Raw genomic sequence first — 16333 nt, forward strand, 5'->3', positions numbered from 1 at the left:
AGAAAATCCTCATTGGATAACTACTTATGCATTCACTCTTCACGCTCTGTGATTGGTCAGTCACACACAGCGACCGCCCCTCACTAGACAGACTTGCTGGAGGCTGCAGTCAGACAGTACCCGTGCCTCGCTCACGTATGCGGTGCAAATGGCAAGACAGATTTGAAAAACGGCTCGTGTCGCATTGGTCACTGTCTCCACTCCCAACTGTTTTTTTTACTTTTTCCTCAGCTCGCATCTAAAGTTACTTGGTAAACTTGTTTCGTTACGTACGCGGTGCATTTGACAAGACAGAGCTGTAAACGGCTCATGTTGCGTCAGTCACTGTGCCTGTGTTTTTTTTTTTCTTCGTCTGCTTGCTTCTAATTTGGCAAACAAGGCTGACAGAAATATTTCCATCACTGGATGTTTGCGTGAATCACCAACCTTATACGGATCATTAAAAAACAATTAAATAATAAAGTCTTACAGATCACTTACACACATACACAGTACACATATAGCTGAATAATAAACAATAAACATAGCAACTTCTGATCAAGCCATGTCAATTTCAGACGTACCACTTGAAGCCCCACCTATTTCTTTAAACCACGCACACTTTTTCTTTAAGCTCTGCCCACTCCTAGTAAAGATAAAGATACAGATAATTTAGATGGGTGGACAGATACAGGGGTTTTCTCTGGGTACTCCGGTTTCCTCCCACATTCCAAAAACATGCATGTTAGGTTAATTGGAGACTCTAAATTGTCCATAGGTATGAATGTGAGTGTGAATGGTTGTTTGTCTATATGTGCCCTGCCATTGGCTGGCCACCAGTCCAGGGTGTACCCCGCCTGTCGCCCGAAGTCAGCTGGGATAGGCTCCAGCATGCCCCCGCAACCCTAAAGAGGAGAAGCGGGATAGAAAATGGATGGATGGAACAGATACAGATAAATAGTGGTGTACTCGCTCATCCCTGCTATAAAGGCTATAACTGGAGTTGACCAACATTTTGACTCGCGGGCCACATTGGGTTAAAACATATGGCAGATGGGCCATCTATATATCAAACCGAACGACATACTTGCTCACGGTGCAACGAAACGAAAACACAACACTTCCACGGCAAGTTAACGCATCACATAAATTAACTACTACTACTACGTGGGTGATAAACAGCATCTAAGCTCTAAACATAACACATAACTTAAAACTGTTATTTCCAAATGCCCGCAAGGCATGCTTTAGTCCAGCGGCAACAACAATATGAACTGTGAACAATAAAACACTGGATATCAAGAGTATGTTAACTCCTTGTTTTGTTCTCTGATGACCCCAAAGAAAAATGCGACAAACAATGCAAAATGTTGGGAGAAAGAGTACTACAAACTACCCAGAATGTCTTGCGGAAGGACTATATTGCTGTTTTTTTTGGCATGGGTATAGTGTGTAGATATTTATTTGTATGCCTACAGTACATGGCGCAATAGGTAGGTTACTTTGTGCGTTGTGTGTGTTGACGTGTTGACTATTTTGGCGACTTAAGCGTGGCCCAATAGCACTGCAAGCCATGTTTCCAGCTACAGTTTCCATGTTAAAGGTTTAAAAAAATAATTTGGAAATGCCCGGTGGACCGGATTCAGATGCTTGGTGGGCCTGTTATGGCCCGCAGGTTGCAGTTTGCTCACCGCTGCTAAAACTGGTATTGTACACCTTTCAAAATCAATGTTTACGCTTATAAATGAGAGTCTGCACATGGTTCAAATTAGAGAGGCATAATATCTTTTTTTTTTTTCCAAACCGATACAGATAACTTTCTGCTTCGATAGAACCATACAGATAACCGATAACTTTATCAAATCAAATAAAAGTTTATTTGTAAAGCACCTTATAACATCCCAGTGCTGCCCAAGGTGCTTCACAAGAGTAAAAAACATGCTATAGCAAATAACAACAGGGTAAGATCGAATGAGACTAAAGTACATATAATCATTATCTGTCATAAGCCAGTCTGAATAAACTGGTTTTAAAAGAGATTTAAAAACCAACAACTCTGTAGTAGACTGTAGTGCAGGTGGAAGGTAGTTCCAAAGTGTGGGGGCAAACGCAGCAAAAGCGCAATACCCCTATTTTTTGTATTTCATCCTTTCTAATGTTTTGTGTTGAGAATAGCACAGGGCCCTGGAGTGGTGACGGACAGTTAAAAACTCAGCCAAGTATGCTGGAGCAAGGCCATTAATGACCTTGAACACAAATAAAAGGACTTTAAAATTCATTCTAGACTGTATCGGGAGCCAACAGAGAGAACGGAGAACTGGAGTGATATGGACGTATTTTGGAGCATTAGTAAGAAGGCGAGCAGCTGCGTTTTGTACCAACTGGAGCTTGAGGAGGAGGGGCTGATTCACTCCAGTGTAGAGGGCATTACAATAATTAAGCCTCGAGCTGATGAAAGCATGAATCGCTTTTTCAAGATCTGATTTTTCAAGATAAAAAGGGCTTCACCTTTGCCAGGAGCCTGAGGTGGAAGAAACTTGCTCTAACCACAGAACTCATTTGCTTATCAAACTTTATAGACTGTAGTCAAAAACACACCAAGGTTTTTAACAGCAGGAGCAAAAAGAGGGGCGGGGGGGTTAAGATTGGGTTCACTGTGCAGTGAACCGAGGGTAAAAACAATATACTTCATTTAAATGAAGGAAATTCTGAGACAGCCATTGTTTGATGTCATGAAGGCAGCTATGGAGGGGATCTAGTGCGTTCTTGTCACTGAGCATTACTGGTAGGTACAGCTGTACATCATCGGCATAAAAATGAAAATGGATATTGTGTCTGGAGATGATTGGTCCTAATGGTAACATGTATAGTGAAAATAAGGTTGGCCCAAGGATGGAACCCTGGGGCACACCAGAAGAGAGGGGAGCGGTTGTAGAGGAGAAGTCATTTATCATTACTGTTATATCTACTTTTTTATTTATTTATTTAGATTTAACTGTAGTTTGTGCACACCTGGAGGTAAAAAGGACTCAAACAAATTTGGATTTGACCAACTGTACCTGTTGATTTATCCTAATCAAATATCATTACATTTCTACTACCACATCACTACTATCAGGAGAACCAGAGTGGAGAAAGCCTCCTGCCGTGGCCTAGCAAAGTGCACTACATTCAGACACATGTTCCGAGGAGCCGGTGTGCCACTACGGAGGTCAGGAGAACTCGAGTATAGAGCGGGAGGAGCCACCTGTCGTGGCCCAGCAGGGTGCACTGTATTCGGGCACACGGTCCGAGCAGCCGGTGCGATGCCATGAAGGTCTCTGGCAAACCGCGGCACAACGAGCCCCAAGTGTCGTAGCAATGCTGGCGTTTCAGGCAGGAATGGTAATGGTTGAACCTATTTTGAACATCCATACAATGTACATTGGAATACATCACATTATACAATTCACAGTTACGCATGTCCCACAAGATGTAGGAAGAAGCAAAGCTTATTTAATCCTACCTCCTCTCTGTTACACATCCATTATAATACATTTGTTCGCTTCTTGTATTCCAAATGTACTCTTTGACAATTCTAAATACAAAAGAAAATGGTAAGACAGTATAACAATGTGGTACTATAGGAGTCAAGGTATATAATCACTGTAAATAAATTACATGCAGTGGTGTGAAAAAGTGTTTGCCCCTTTCCTGATTTCTTTTTTTTTTTTGCATGTTTGTCACACTTAAATGTTTCAGACCATCAAACAAATTTAAATATTAGTCAATGACAACACAACAAAATGCAGTTTTTAAATGAAACTTATTATTAAGGGAGAAAACCAAACCAAACCAACATGGCCCTGTGTGAAAAAGTAATTGCCTAAACCGCCTAAACCTAATAACTGGCTGGACCACCCTTAGCAGCAACAACTACAATCAAGCGTTTGTGATAACTTGCAATGAGTCTCTTACAGCACTGTGGAGGAATTCTGACCCACTTATCTTTGCAGAATTGTTGTAAGTCAGACACATTGGAGGGTTTTCAAGCATAAACCTTCTTTTTAAGGTCATGCCACAACATCTCAATAGGATTCAGGTCAGGACTTTGACTAGGCCACTCCAAAGTCTTCATTTTGTTTTTCTTCATCCATTCAGAGGTGGACTTGCTGGTGTGTTTTGGATCATTGTCCTGCTGCAGAACCCAAGTTGGTTTCAGCTTGAGGTCACGAACAGATGGCCAGATATTGTCCTTCAGGGTTTTTTGGTAGACAGCAGATTTAATTCTCCGGACCATCACACTACCTTTTTCTGAAATGTGGCATTACTTTTAAGCCAGATGTAATGGGTACGTAAGATGTAATCATACACCTTCCAAAAAATGTAACATGTCTCGTCAGACCACAGAGTATCTTCCCAAAGGTCTTGGGACCATCAAGATGTTTTCTGGCAAAATTGAGACGAGCCTTCATGTTCTTTTTGTTCAGTCGTGGTTTTCGTCTTGGAACTTTACCCTGCAGGTCGTTTTTGCCCAGTGTCTTTCTTATGGTGGAGTCATGAACACTGACCTTAACTGAGGCAAGTCAGGCCTGCAGTTCTTTAGATGTTGTTACAGTATAAGGTGTTTTGTAACCTCTTGGATGAGTTACACTGCGCTCTTGGTGTAATTTTGGTTGGCCGGCCACTCCTGGGAAGGTTCACCACTGTTCCATGTTTTCGCCATTTGTGGATAATGATTTGGATAATTTTGTGTTGTCATTGACTAATATTTTAATTGTGTTATGATATGAAACAATTACGTGTGACAAAAAAAATAAAAATAAAAAATCAGGAAGGGGGAAAACTATTTTCACCACCACTGTAACAATGATAATAAATAATACATATACAGTATAATAACTGATGAAAAGGTTAATAGTTGACCGAAACAGTTAGATGATGAGTGAGTGCAGACAATGTACTCACATGGAAATGAAGGTAGTAGTAAGTGTAGTAGTGGTTAGAGCATCAATAATAACTGATGAAAAGGTTAATAGTTGACAGAAACACAGTTGGATGATGAGTGAGTACAGACAATTTACCACCACTGTAACAGTGGAAGAATCTAAATAAAAAAATATGCAGAAATGCAAGTAAGCCATGTCAAAAAAAAACACCATCACAAGTAAATGCGCAACCATTATTAGTATTATGTACATGTACTGCATGCAGCAAAGTATACTTCAGTATCATTCCCATAAGAGTGTGCGCGGAACACACAAGAAGTGGGTGAGAAACCATGTCCAGTTGTTTCATTGTGATGCCTCTCTTTAAGCTAAATAGAATACATACAGTAATATTTTTGACAAACCAATATTTGTCAGAATACAGGTGATGCATTTGAGTGTCGGAGGAAAGCTAGACATGAGTGGCACCGAGTGACTGCTCTGGCGCCTCCTTTTGAATATTCATCAAGGTTCGCGCGCACACGCCGTGCATTACAAAAGCCGTTGACGGACAGTTCTTCTCAACCAACTGCCTGCTGCTTGTGTTTACAGTTACGAGCCTGCTTTATTCCTTCTAGGCCCGAGCAGATTGTTTTACTGCTCGGACCTGTGGTGGATAGAAACAGGAGGCGTGCACACGTCAACACACACATCCTTGCTAGGCGACACTGTCAGTTTGGCTTGATGTACAGACCCGAATCAAGCAACGCGCAGTTAGTTCAGCCGATTTGATGCACTGCCTGCCATTGATTTAAAAGGGGGCCTCGCCTCGTACCAGCTCAGCTCTATCCACCGCCTCGCCCTGCCAAGTGCCTTCATTTATCACGCCCAGAGGAGCGCATCTCATTACTGATGACAGTGTTTAGTCAGGCTTGCTTTGCCATAGTACAAATGTCCTGGGCCTGGCAGCCTCCTTGTCCTGGCAGGTCCTCTACTGCCCTTGGACATTTGCATTTAAACACCCACCACCAGATAGGTTTAACGACTTGGCTCGGCCTGCCGGGCCTGATAAGATCTCTGCTGTAATTGATCTTTGTGGCATTTCTTTGCCAGTGTGGGTGTAAATATGTCATATATTTACCAAGATGCGTCCCTATATCCCCATCAGTGTTAAACTTTTGCTATTGATATCAGCTCAGATTTTATGTTTGAAACATTATATTTCTTTCACAAGAAAACATTGTTTGATCTGTGCAGATCAGAAGTACAGCAGTACCTCTGTTTTTTTTATTTCCTCTCTGCAGTATAAGTCACATCAGGCAAAAAATGCATCATCAAGATGAAAAAAAAGTCACACTGGACAATAAGTGGCATTTATTTAAAAACAAAAAAATCATGACCAAGAACATACATTTAATCTGGAAAGTCAATTATATTATTAATATTCAACTACACAATAGCACAAAACAACAGGCTGAATAGGTAGGTGTCTGGTATGTTAAGGTAACACATTAGCAGTTATCCAGCCACACAATAGCGTAAAGAACATACCTGGTAGGCTGAATAAGCTAAATTAACATAGCAAGCCAGCAAGTCCAACAAGAAAGATAATCGGTAAGCAAGTTCACAAAGTTCCCAATCTCATCCCACATCACTCAATCCATTGAAAGCAGCATATAGTTGTCAAATGCCTAGAGCACCCTCTCACGGCCGACGGTAATGTTCATTCCTTGGCTTGTGTCAAGTTAGTATGAATTAACATTTAAAAACATTATAAATTAAATATATGTTTATATATCTACTGTATATAAGTCGCACATGCCTAATGAAAACGTGCGACTTATGGTTGTTCTGGAAAAACCAAAACCTATGAAAACAGAAGCAATTTTTCCACTGGGAAAAAATGTAAATCCAATTAATCTGTTCCAGAAACACAAAATATTAATAAACTATACATTTTACAGAGAATAATTGTACATTTACATGCATAAACAATAAACAACAACATCCCCACGCAACTTGGGGTTCCATGTGAGTCGGTGGGCATGCAGGACCCGAGTTTGAAAACCAACTGGGGTGTCCCAAGCAGAATTTTAACATGCATACTATTTAAAGTTAAAACTTAATTTTTTAAAAACCCATATTGAATTGTATTGTATATTTCTAAAGGGAGCTTTAGAGTGTTAAGTTGCTGTGTGATGAGTTTAGCGTTCTGTGTAAGATGATATTGAATGACCTCCTGTGATCTCCAATGGCTTGACAAGCTCGTTGTGAGTTCACTTATAGCTTGTGATTGTTTCCTGACAAAAAAAAGAATACTGTTTTCTCACTGACTGGACACAAAATGTATTCTCTTTTAAGTTGAGCAGGACAGGTTTTTATTTAATGAAAGATATTTATTTCCATTGGACCGCACGGTGGTCTAGTGGTTAGCATGATGGCCAACACAGTAACAGTTTGGAGATCGGGAAGACCTGGGTTTGATGACCCTTGGGCATTTCTATGTGGAGTTTGCATGTTCTCCCCGTCCGTATGTGGGTTTTCTCCGGGTACTCCGGTTTCCTCCCACATCCAAAAACATGCAGGTTAGGTTAATTGGCAACTCTAAATTGTCCATAAGTATGAATGTGAGTGTGAAAGGTTGTTTGCCCTGCGATTGGCTGGCGACCAGTCCAGGGTGTACCCCGCCTGTCGCCCGAAGTCAACTGGGATAGGCTAAAGAGGAGAAGCGGTATAGGAAATGGATGGATGGATGGATTTATTTCCACTCATTTTCTATGCCGTTTATCCTCACTAGGGTCGCAGAAGTATGCTGGAGCCTAACCCAGCTGCCTTCGGGCGAGAGGCATGGTACACCATGGACTGGTCGCCAGCCAATCGCAGGGCACATAAAGACAAACAACCATTCACACTCACATTCATACCTATGGACAATTTTGAGTCAAGATATTTATTTGTATAATTTTATTCTGTTAATTTTGTTATCTCGAGCTAAAAAATAATTATTGAACAGTTTATTTCCCATGTATTTGTATTACTCCAAAACATGCATCAAATTAAATTCAGGTTTGTGTCAAATAGCACAAAAATTGTTTCACACAAACAAAGGCAAAAAAAAGACAATCTGCCCAAACGTTAATTTTATAAAATGTACCTACTTGCCAGGGGCCCTTGGAATTGTCTAATGGTGCCCTTGACCAATAGCACTCATCATAAATTGGAAAATGTACAGTTAATCCATGTGATCAGTATCGGCATCGGCCGATCTCACTCATGGATGATCGGAATCGACAGCATAAAACCCTTATCAGTTACCCCTAATAAAAAGTGCTCAACAAAATCCCTCTACGGTCAAAGGTTGTTCAAACGTTGTGAATTTTTACACCCAGCATGATTTATGACCCGTGCGCGTGACGCCCGATTGACTCGACACTAAAAGGGGGGCGGTCTAAAGCGTTCTCTAATGTCAGCCATTTCCATTCCTGACAAGTTACCAAATGTGACCTTTTGGTGAGAAATTAAATTATTTCTCCACACTCCTACTTGCCTGGGGGAGGGGCAGTCACGTTCTTTTCCACGTAAAATCCTTTTTTACATTTTTTTTTAAAGGTTTGACAGGAACAAATTTTTCATCACTGTATATCTGCATGGTAAAGAAAATCTTCCATGTATTTTTTCCCCTATTTTACCGAGTTGGGACGGCATCAAAATGTAATGGACTCTCTATCAGAGAAAATAAAGCGTCTGATATTTCTCACGTTACAAGCTCAAGAGAGATTTCTTGTATGTCTGAACAAATTGAATATTCCCAGCTCCTCCCGAGTCACACAGCCTTGCCCGAGTCGTCTATACAAGATGATGCATGCTTTGCTGCATCAAAACCCCAGCATGATGGATGGCCTTTAAGAGGGACTCCACAAAAACACCGACAAGCCAGAGCAACAGTCAACCAGCTGTGATGCAATTCAGGGCACCTTTCGACTTCAAAAATCACTTTTCATGGGACAACAGGTACACCATAAGAGAGCATCATCAGGTGTGCCGTGGGAAATCATCAAATTTCACTAAACTGGTCCAAAAATGACTATTTATTCACAACAAATAATCTATGACAGCGACGAATAGTGACAGGCAGAACAATGAAATGCTAGATGGCAGGAGGTCCATAATTAACCATATGCCGTAATTTCCGGTGTACAAGCTGCTACTTTTTAAAAACTTTACAGCGGTGCAGCTAATTTATAGCTAAATGCTAATCTCATGACATCTCCTTTACTTCAGAACTACTACTAACCAATTAAATACTGTGCCGCTTGCTTGTCAGTAAGGAAACGGTGGCTCTTTCTTTGGCAGGTGCCAATCACGAGCTGTCAGTGCACTCACGACGAGCTTGTCAACCCATTGGAAATCGCAGGAGGTTAATATAAGTGTGACTCACAGTGTCATCTTACAAAGAACACCACCAATTGGTGGTGCCATTGGAGTCACTATCAAAACGTAGTCATGATCAGACCCAAACTCTTAAACCTCATATCAGTGTTGAAGGAGTTCTGACAATATAAAGTGAAGGTATGACTGTTTGATGGTTAATGGCGAGCAGCAGTCAGCAGGCTCCACCCACCACGTGTAATGAAACATCATGTTTCATATCATTAATCTGTTTAATGTGCTCTGTATAAATGTGAAAGTGATTCAATAATTTAACTCTGGAGTGGGTTATTGTATAAGACCTGTTTAGTTGTTACCTCCTGCTTCCACAAGGAGGCACTGTTACTAATTGATTGAGGAAGTGACATATGGGTTTCGTCAGGATATCATCTACATCAGTGGTCCCCAAACCCCGGGCCGCGGCCTGGTAACGGACCGCACAGAAAAAGAACTAATTTCCATTATCTCATTTTTTTTTTTATGTTTTATTTTGAAAAGTGGCCGGATTCTCTCTGTTACATCCGTCTCACTTGACGCATGTCCATTGTTCGTGTGCTAACTTTATCTCATGCCACACAGGTAGACTACTACTGTATTTTTACCATTTTTCTTTCATCTCATATTTGGTGTCAAATGCTGATACTATGTGGGAATGCATAAAGGTAAGTTTTGATGACTTATTGAGTGCTAATGTGCACATTTGTCTCAAGTTAATTCATTCTAGCACACTGCCTTTTACCACACACGTCAAACAGCCATGTAATAATCTTTCTGGAAAAACTTGACTGGAATTTGAACTGGTGGATGGTGGGTCGGCATTCATTTTGTGCTGTTAATTTGATGTTATTCATGTCTTAGTTTTACACAATACCTAATAAATAAGATAAATTAGATGGCTATAATGTACGAAACCCCCTTCCCGGTCCGCGGGAGATTTGTAGGAACACAAGCCGGTCCGTGGGTCAAAAAAGGTTGGGAACCACTGATCTACATCATACACACCAATTACTGTAGAAGTCTGAACTTGAAACATCATGCTTCATATCATCAATCTAATTTAATGTGCCCTGTATAAATATGATTGGTTCAACTAGTTTGAAAGAAATGGGGGAGTCTCAAGCAGAATTTTAACATGTATAATAGTTATCCAGCAGGTGGCACCATCTGAGTTGATGTGTACAGAGTCACCTAACCAATCCTAAGAAATTTTGGGCTGATTTGACTGTGGAAGGGAGTTATGACAGTTATCATTTTCGACCAGGAGGGGGCGATACAGGTGCCAAGGTGGTCCTGTCCAATGCCGCAACCCACCATAAAAAATGTTGGTATGATCTGACGATGTAGAAGGTAGTTAGAGCAGTTATACATTTCGACCAGTTGGTGGCACCATTGGAGTCAATATCAAAATGTAGTCATGATCAGACCCCAACCATTAACCCTCATATCAATTTTGAATCTGATGACCTGATCTGATGATATGAAGTGAAGTTATCACTGTCTGATGGTTAATGCCGAGGGGCAGTCTTCCCTCCCAGGCTCCACCCACTACGTGATCATAAATCTGCTTAATGTGTCCTGTATAAATGTGAAAGTGAGAAATTAACTCAGAGGAGTGGGTTTTTCTATCAAGCATGAGCTTAGTTGTCACTTCCTGTCACCACAAGGAGGCACTGTTACTAACTGAGAAAGTGACATGTCTTCAGGGTGTCATCTACGTCATACACACCAATTACTGTAGAAGTCTGACCTTGTGCAGTCGAAATATTTGAGTTTTGTGTTGCTTGGCGAGTTTCAAAGGCTCCGCTCACACTGTATGGCATACGTTTAATTGGTTCGCAAAATATAATCGCCCATATGTCTAGTATCTGTGATTTTCATGTGGCCTCATTTGCACTGCATTGTCCTTAGGACTTCGTCAAAATCCAAACCCTGGTTTTCGCCCAAAATGGCCGCTTTTGACAAAATGGGAGACTTTCTGTTCTTTCTGATCTTGAGACTTTTTTGTGCGTCCTTTCATGAGTGATGTCGCCACCAAATTTCATGAAGATCTCTGAAACGGTTGGGTGGAGCATAATTTGTCCTGTCTTATGCTCCCTTCGACCATCAAAAAATTTGGGACCGAAGGTAGTTATAGCAATTATACAGTTCTACCTTTTGGTGGCGCTATGGAGTTGATGTATACACACAGTCACAGAATGGAGGGTGACCTAACCCACTATAAAAAAAATTTGGGCCATTATGACTTAGACTGAGTTATAATTTGCGACCAGCAGGGGGTGACACTGGTGCCAAGGTAGCCATGTGGTCATGTCCTATCCGGCGGCCACAACCCACCATAAAAAATTTCGGGACGATCGGACCATGTAGAATATAGTTAGAGCAGTTATACATGTCCACCAGTTGGTGGCGCCATTTGAGTCAATATCAAAATGCAGTCGTGATCAGACTCCAGCCCTTAATCCTCATGTCAGTTTTGAAGGACATCTGATGAAGTGAAGTTATGACTGTCTGATGGTTTATGGCGAGGAGCAGTCTTCACCGCCAGGCTCCACCCACTACGTGTAATGAAACATCATGCTTCAATAGCATCAATTTATTTAATGTGCCCTGTATAAATGTGAAAGTGATTCAATACGAGTGGGTTCTTCTATCAAGCATGTGTTTAGTTGTCACTTCCTGTCGCCACAAGAAGGGACTGTTACTAATTGAGGAAGTGACATATGGGTCTCTTAAGGATGTCATCTACAACATATACTGTACACCAATTATTGTAGAAGTCTGACCTTGTGGCGTCCAGTAATTTAAGTTTCGTGTTGCTTGAGAGCCTCAAAGGCTCCTCCCACATTCGATTGCGTATGTTAAAATGGTTCGTAAAAGGTAATCACCCATATATCTAGTATCTGTGATTTCCATGTGGCCTCATTTGCTCAGTCCTTCGGACTAGTTTGTCGAAATCCAATATGGCGGCAACACTGACGTACGGCTCAGTGAAGCGGCATCTACGTATATGGTTTTGACAGCAGAGCTTCGGGTTTCCCAGCATGCTTTGCTGTACTGTTGTTGTAAATATCCGCTAAGTTACATTTTTAGAGCTCACATAGTTGTCGGTTATTCTGCATTACTCGTTGGTAGTGTCTTGTCTGCTGTTATCTACCCATTACGTTATTTTTTTTTTTTTAGCTTTTTCTTTAAAAAACACAGTAAGACTAGTGTGTGGAATGGTAACCCCCCCCCCCCCCCCCCCCCCCCCCGCGATTTCTAAGGATCTGGTAAGTTCACTGTGAGCTTTGTTGTTAGTCTACTTGTTTAAATAGAGGGTTACCTTATTCTCAGTCTTATGAGAAGCACAGTATTAACTTCGTGATGCAGCAAGTTCAGCAGTGTAGCTTGGCGCTAAAAGCTCTATATTGCTTTTATTTTAGGGGAAAAAAAACGATTTCGACGTTGGTTGATATTATGTTTTTATGCCAGTATCGGCCCAATAATTATCGGTGGCCGACAATATCGGACATCCCTAGTATTTGTTCATTCATGTTACAAAGTTTGTATACATTTACTCCTACATTTACATTATCAAATAAGCTATCTATTTATTACTACATTGTTCGCCTTTTCTTTCCCAATCTGAAAATGGTAATATGTGAACATATCAATACAGGAGTGCACAGATTATGGGTAATTGCTGAGACATTGAGAAGAGGTAGGCTTAACTTCTGCTCCTTCCTTCTCCTTTTTGAGCATGTTGAACTGTGCAAGTGTAACCACGCAATGTTCCTTAATCTAACTTTGCAAATCATGTTAAAAGTAAACTATACCGTTATCATTATACAAAAGTGAGGAATCTTAAGCAATCAATATATTGCTTACCTTAGTGCAGTACAAATGCAACGCAGTGAAGTCCCACTTTTTGGCTGTAGAAGTGCAGTATCTCAATATTGCATTCTGCAAAAAAATAAAAAAAAAATAATAAAAACATATGCGTTTAAGTAAAAAGAATAATGTGTGCTTTAAAACAGCACAAGTCCAAGCGCTGCGTGCCTGTCACGTTTTTAGATTAAGGGCACCATCTAACGGCGTTTTCTGGTAACAACAACTTGCCTTTAACTCAGGAACGCTTGAAATTCTTTTGGTTAAAGTCTGCTTTATCAGATCCCACCGACTCTTATTCTGAAGTTGTCTTGTTTCCTGTAGGTGGACAAACTTCTTTAGAATCACAATAGTAAAACATTTTTACAAGATAAACTAAAAAGGTATCAGAGAAATATGTATTACTTTAGACATTATCACTACTATATATATCTATTTTAGGGGTGCACGATATGGGAAGTATGACGTCATAACGATAAGTCTAACAACATAAAAAATAGCTTGGATAACCGATAATTTAGAAAAAAAAAAAAAGCTACAAGTAGGCGACTACTGTGCGGGTGAGCAAATCAAGCTCTCCTTTTTCCCCCCTGCCTGTGACGTTAACTTCTACTACTTCGCAAGCTCACTTGCAAACAAACATTCACTTTCCGACGAAACATTTCACCTACTAGTTGTACCAAATGCTCCCCGATGACGGGAAAAAACCCCATCGAGCACACAAAAAAAATTTGCCACCTGAAACACCAGCGCAGCGGCATTTGAACAGCGCAAAAGGTTTGCCAGAGATCTCCGTGGTGTCACACAGGCTGCTCGGCACATGTGCTCAAATACAGAGCACCTTGTTGGGCCACGTCAGGCGGCTCCTCTCACTCTATACTCCAGTTCTCCTGACCTCTGTAGCGGCACAACGGCTGCTTGGAGCATGTGTTCAAATATAGTGCACTTTGCTGCGCCACAGCAGGTACTGTAGCCCCCTCCGCTCTATACTCTGGTTCTCCCGATAGTAGTGCTGTGGTAGTGTGGTAGTAATGTCATGATATTTGATTAAGACAAATCAACAGAAATCAACAGTTGGTCAAATCCAAGTTTGTTCTTCTTACCTCCAGGTGTGCACAAACTACAGTTAAATCTACATAAAAATTGTAGATATAAAAAACTATTTATAAAAAAGATCAGTAACATATCGGTCTTGAGAAGCAGCAAGTTATTGGTATCTGTTAGAAAAAAAAGATATTGTGCATCTCTAATCTATTTAGTTCCAGGGCAATTAAATATAAGCAAAAACAACGATTTATATATGTGTATAATATGTGTTGTACACACCTCATCTTGAACAGGAAATAGATTCCTGCAAGAACAGGGCATTTTGACGTGGACATCATCCCAGGTATCTTCAAATGTGGCAGGAAATGGAACAGTTGCTTGACCAAAAAGATCTGTCTGTCAGTAATAGTGAGAGCAAAGCAAACACATGTAGTAAAATATAAGAGAAAAGACGTGTTTCTGTGATGTAATAAGGCAGCATCGCCAACCCTGGTCATCACAGTGTGCACGCCAAGAGCATCCTTAAGTGGAGGAAGTGGTCTGCCGCATTCAGGCATCCTCCTCAGCTCGCCTGCGGGCGTCCCCAGCCAGGTGGCGTCAGGCCCGGCGCTCCCCGATGCATTTCCCTCATCTGTATCCGGGTGTTCCTGACTTGGATCCACCTTGCCTCGCCTCAAAGTGGAGCCTGCGGACATGGCCCCCGAAAAGAAGTCTGTGATTTTGGTGAGGCCGCCCGAGCTTGTGGCGCCCACTTCTCGTGCCCCCGAATCTTGGCACATGCATTCCCTTTCTGAATCTGATGACAGTTTTGGAACAAGGTTGTCGAAGTCTAGGTCTTGTGGGGTTAAACGTTGCGTCTCATCATCTGAGTCTGAGACAACATGTGTTTCAGCATTTTGACCACCATGAGAGCGAGGACATCCATCTTCATCCATCATTTCTGTATAGTCTTTAGCCTGGCACGACTCTGAACTGCTTGATTTTGGAGTGGGCTTCAGCAGCCATCTTTCCAGAGTGTTTCTGAACCTGGTTTGCTGCCTAGGGCCAATCCTGCGATGTGAACTCTTCGACCTGACGCCTCGCAAACCATCAGTGTCAGACTTTGGCCTGGTATCCATCTTTTTGCTGACTTTTTCTCACTCTAATGTCCCATTATCATTGTTATGAATGCATGACAATGAGCCTGTGGCAGAAAATGCATGTTTGTTTGAAAAGTAGATGGAAAAATGCCATAAAATGAGTAGATTACCTTGTAAACATAATGGGGACATTAGGGATTCTGTCCTGTTTTTTTCTGAAGGTTCACAGTCTGTCAGTGAATTCATTCTGCAAAAAACAAACCAAAACGAAATGCAGAGTCAAACAGATATACATTACAAAGTCAAACGATTTATTTATACTTACAAGGATATGACTTGATTTGTTTTCCAGCTTGTTCGGAGGTTCTTAGCAGTATTACATTGCTATTGATTTAATTTAATCTGCAAATGTATTGTAAAATATTGTTCATTTATTTAGCTGGTGTCCGCTTTAGGTGAAGCAACTGTCTGCAACATCGCATCACATCAGGTGGCAGCTAGCTACCGTAGCTAGCTAGCATCATTATTAGCTTTAAACAAGTTTACACAACTAAAGCCATGTTTGGAATAAAACGCACATTATGTGGAAACTTGGTGAAATATCGAGACTTTTCTGTTCAAAGCAAAAATGTTAGGTAGAAGCAGAATTATTGAGTATAACGCGAACACTTGTGCTCCGTTGTTAACTTCAAACTGGCTTGGACTTCCGTTTTGGGTGACGTTAAATCTCGTAAGATGCCGCGACAGCTCCACACCTAAGGCGACATCAGGTTTATTTTTTTAATTCTGTATTTTGCGGTAACGTTACTATTCATATTAATATTAACAATGTCTATTTAAATTAGTTATTAGTTACAATAGAACAGAAAATATTGTTTGAAGTATTTTGTTTGTTGATTTTTGGACCTTTATTCGACTATATTGCTACAAAAATACGAAAACAATTGTTATTAAAGGAAGGGGTTTGTAAAAACAATAAAAAAGAGTCAGTTTTACGAATCTAGCTTTTTAATAATTTTTGGCCGC

At 40.9% G+C, this 16333-nt stretch overlaps 1 protein-coding gene across 5 annotated transcripts in view; it reads right to left on the bottom strand.

The window, feature by feature from the left end:
* The window catches only part of LOC129168064 (poly(ADP-ribose) glycohydrolase-like), a 44414-nt gene extending 28398 nt beyond the window's left edge, over nt 1-16016 (bottom strand). For 3 of the 5 annotated variants that reach the window (XM_054752896.1, XM_054752890.1, XM_054752905.1), the window contains exons 1-6: nt 15633-16016; nt 15478-15554; nt 14717-15411; nt 14508-14624; nt 13413-13499; nt 13182-13256 (exon numbers count right to left, since the gene is read on the bottom strand). In XM_054752896.1, coding sequence (XP_054608871.1) covers nt 13182-13256; nt 13413-13499; nt 14508-14624; nt 14717-15346 — 909 coding nt within the window. In that variant the 5' untranslated portion in view covers nt 15347-15411; nt 15478-15554; nt 15633-16016. Of the gene's footprint in view, nt 1-13181; nt 13257-13412; nt 13500-14507; nt 14625-14716; nt 15412-15477; nt 15555-15632 lie in introns of those variants that run through there. The other 2 variants (XM_054752915.1, XM_054752925.1) reach the window with 2 other exon arrangements.
* Nucleotides 16017-16333: the final 317 nt, after the last annotated feature.

The sequence above is a fragment of the Dunckerocampus dactyliophorus genome, chromosome 2 (genome assembly GCF_027744805.1).
Source record: "Dunckerocampus dactyliophorus isolate RoL2022-P2 chromosome 2, RoL_Ddac_1.1, whole genome shotgun sequence".
Lineage (NCBI taxonomy): Eukaryota > Metazoa > Chordata > Actinopteri > Syngnathiformes > Syngnathidae > Dunckerocampus > Dunckerocampus dactyliophorus.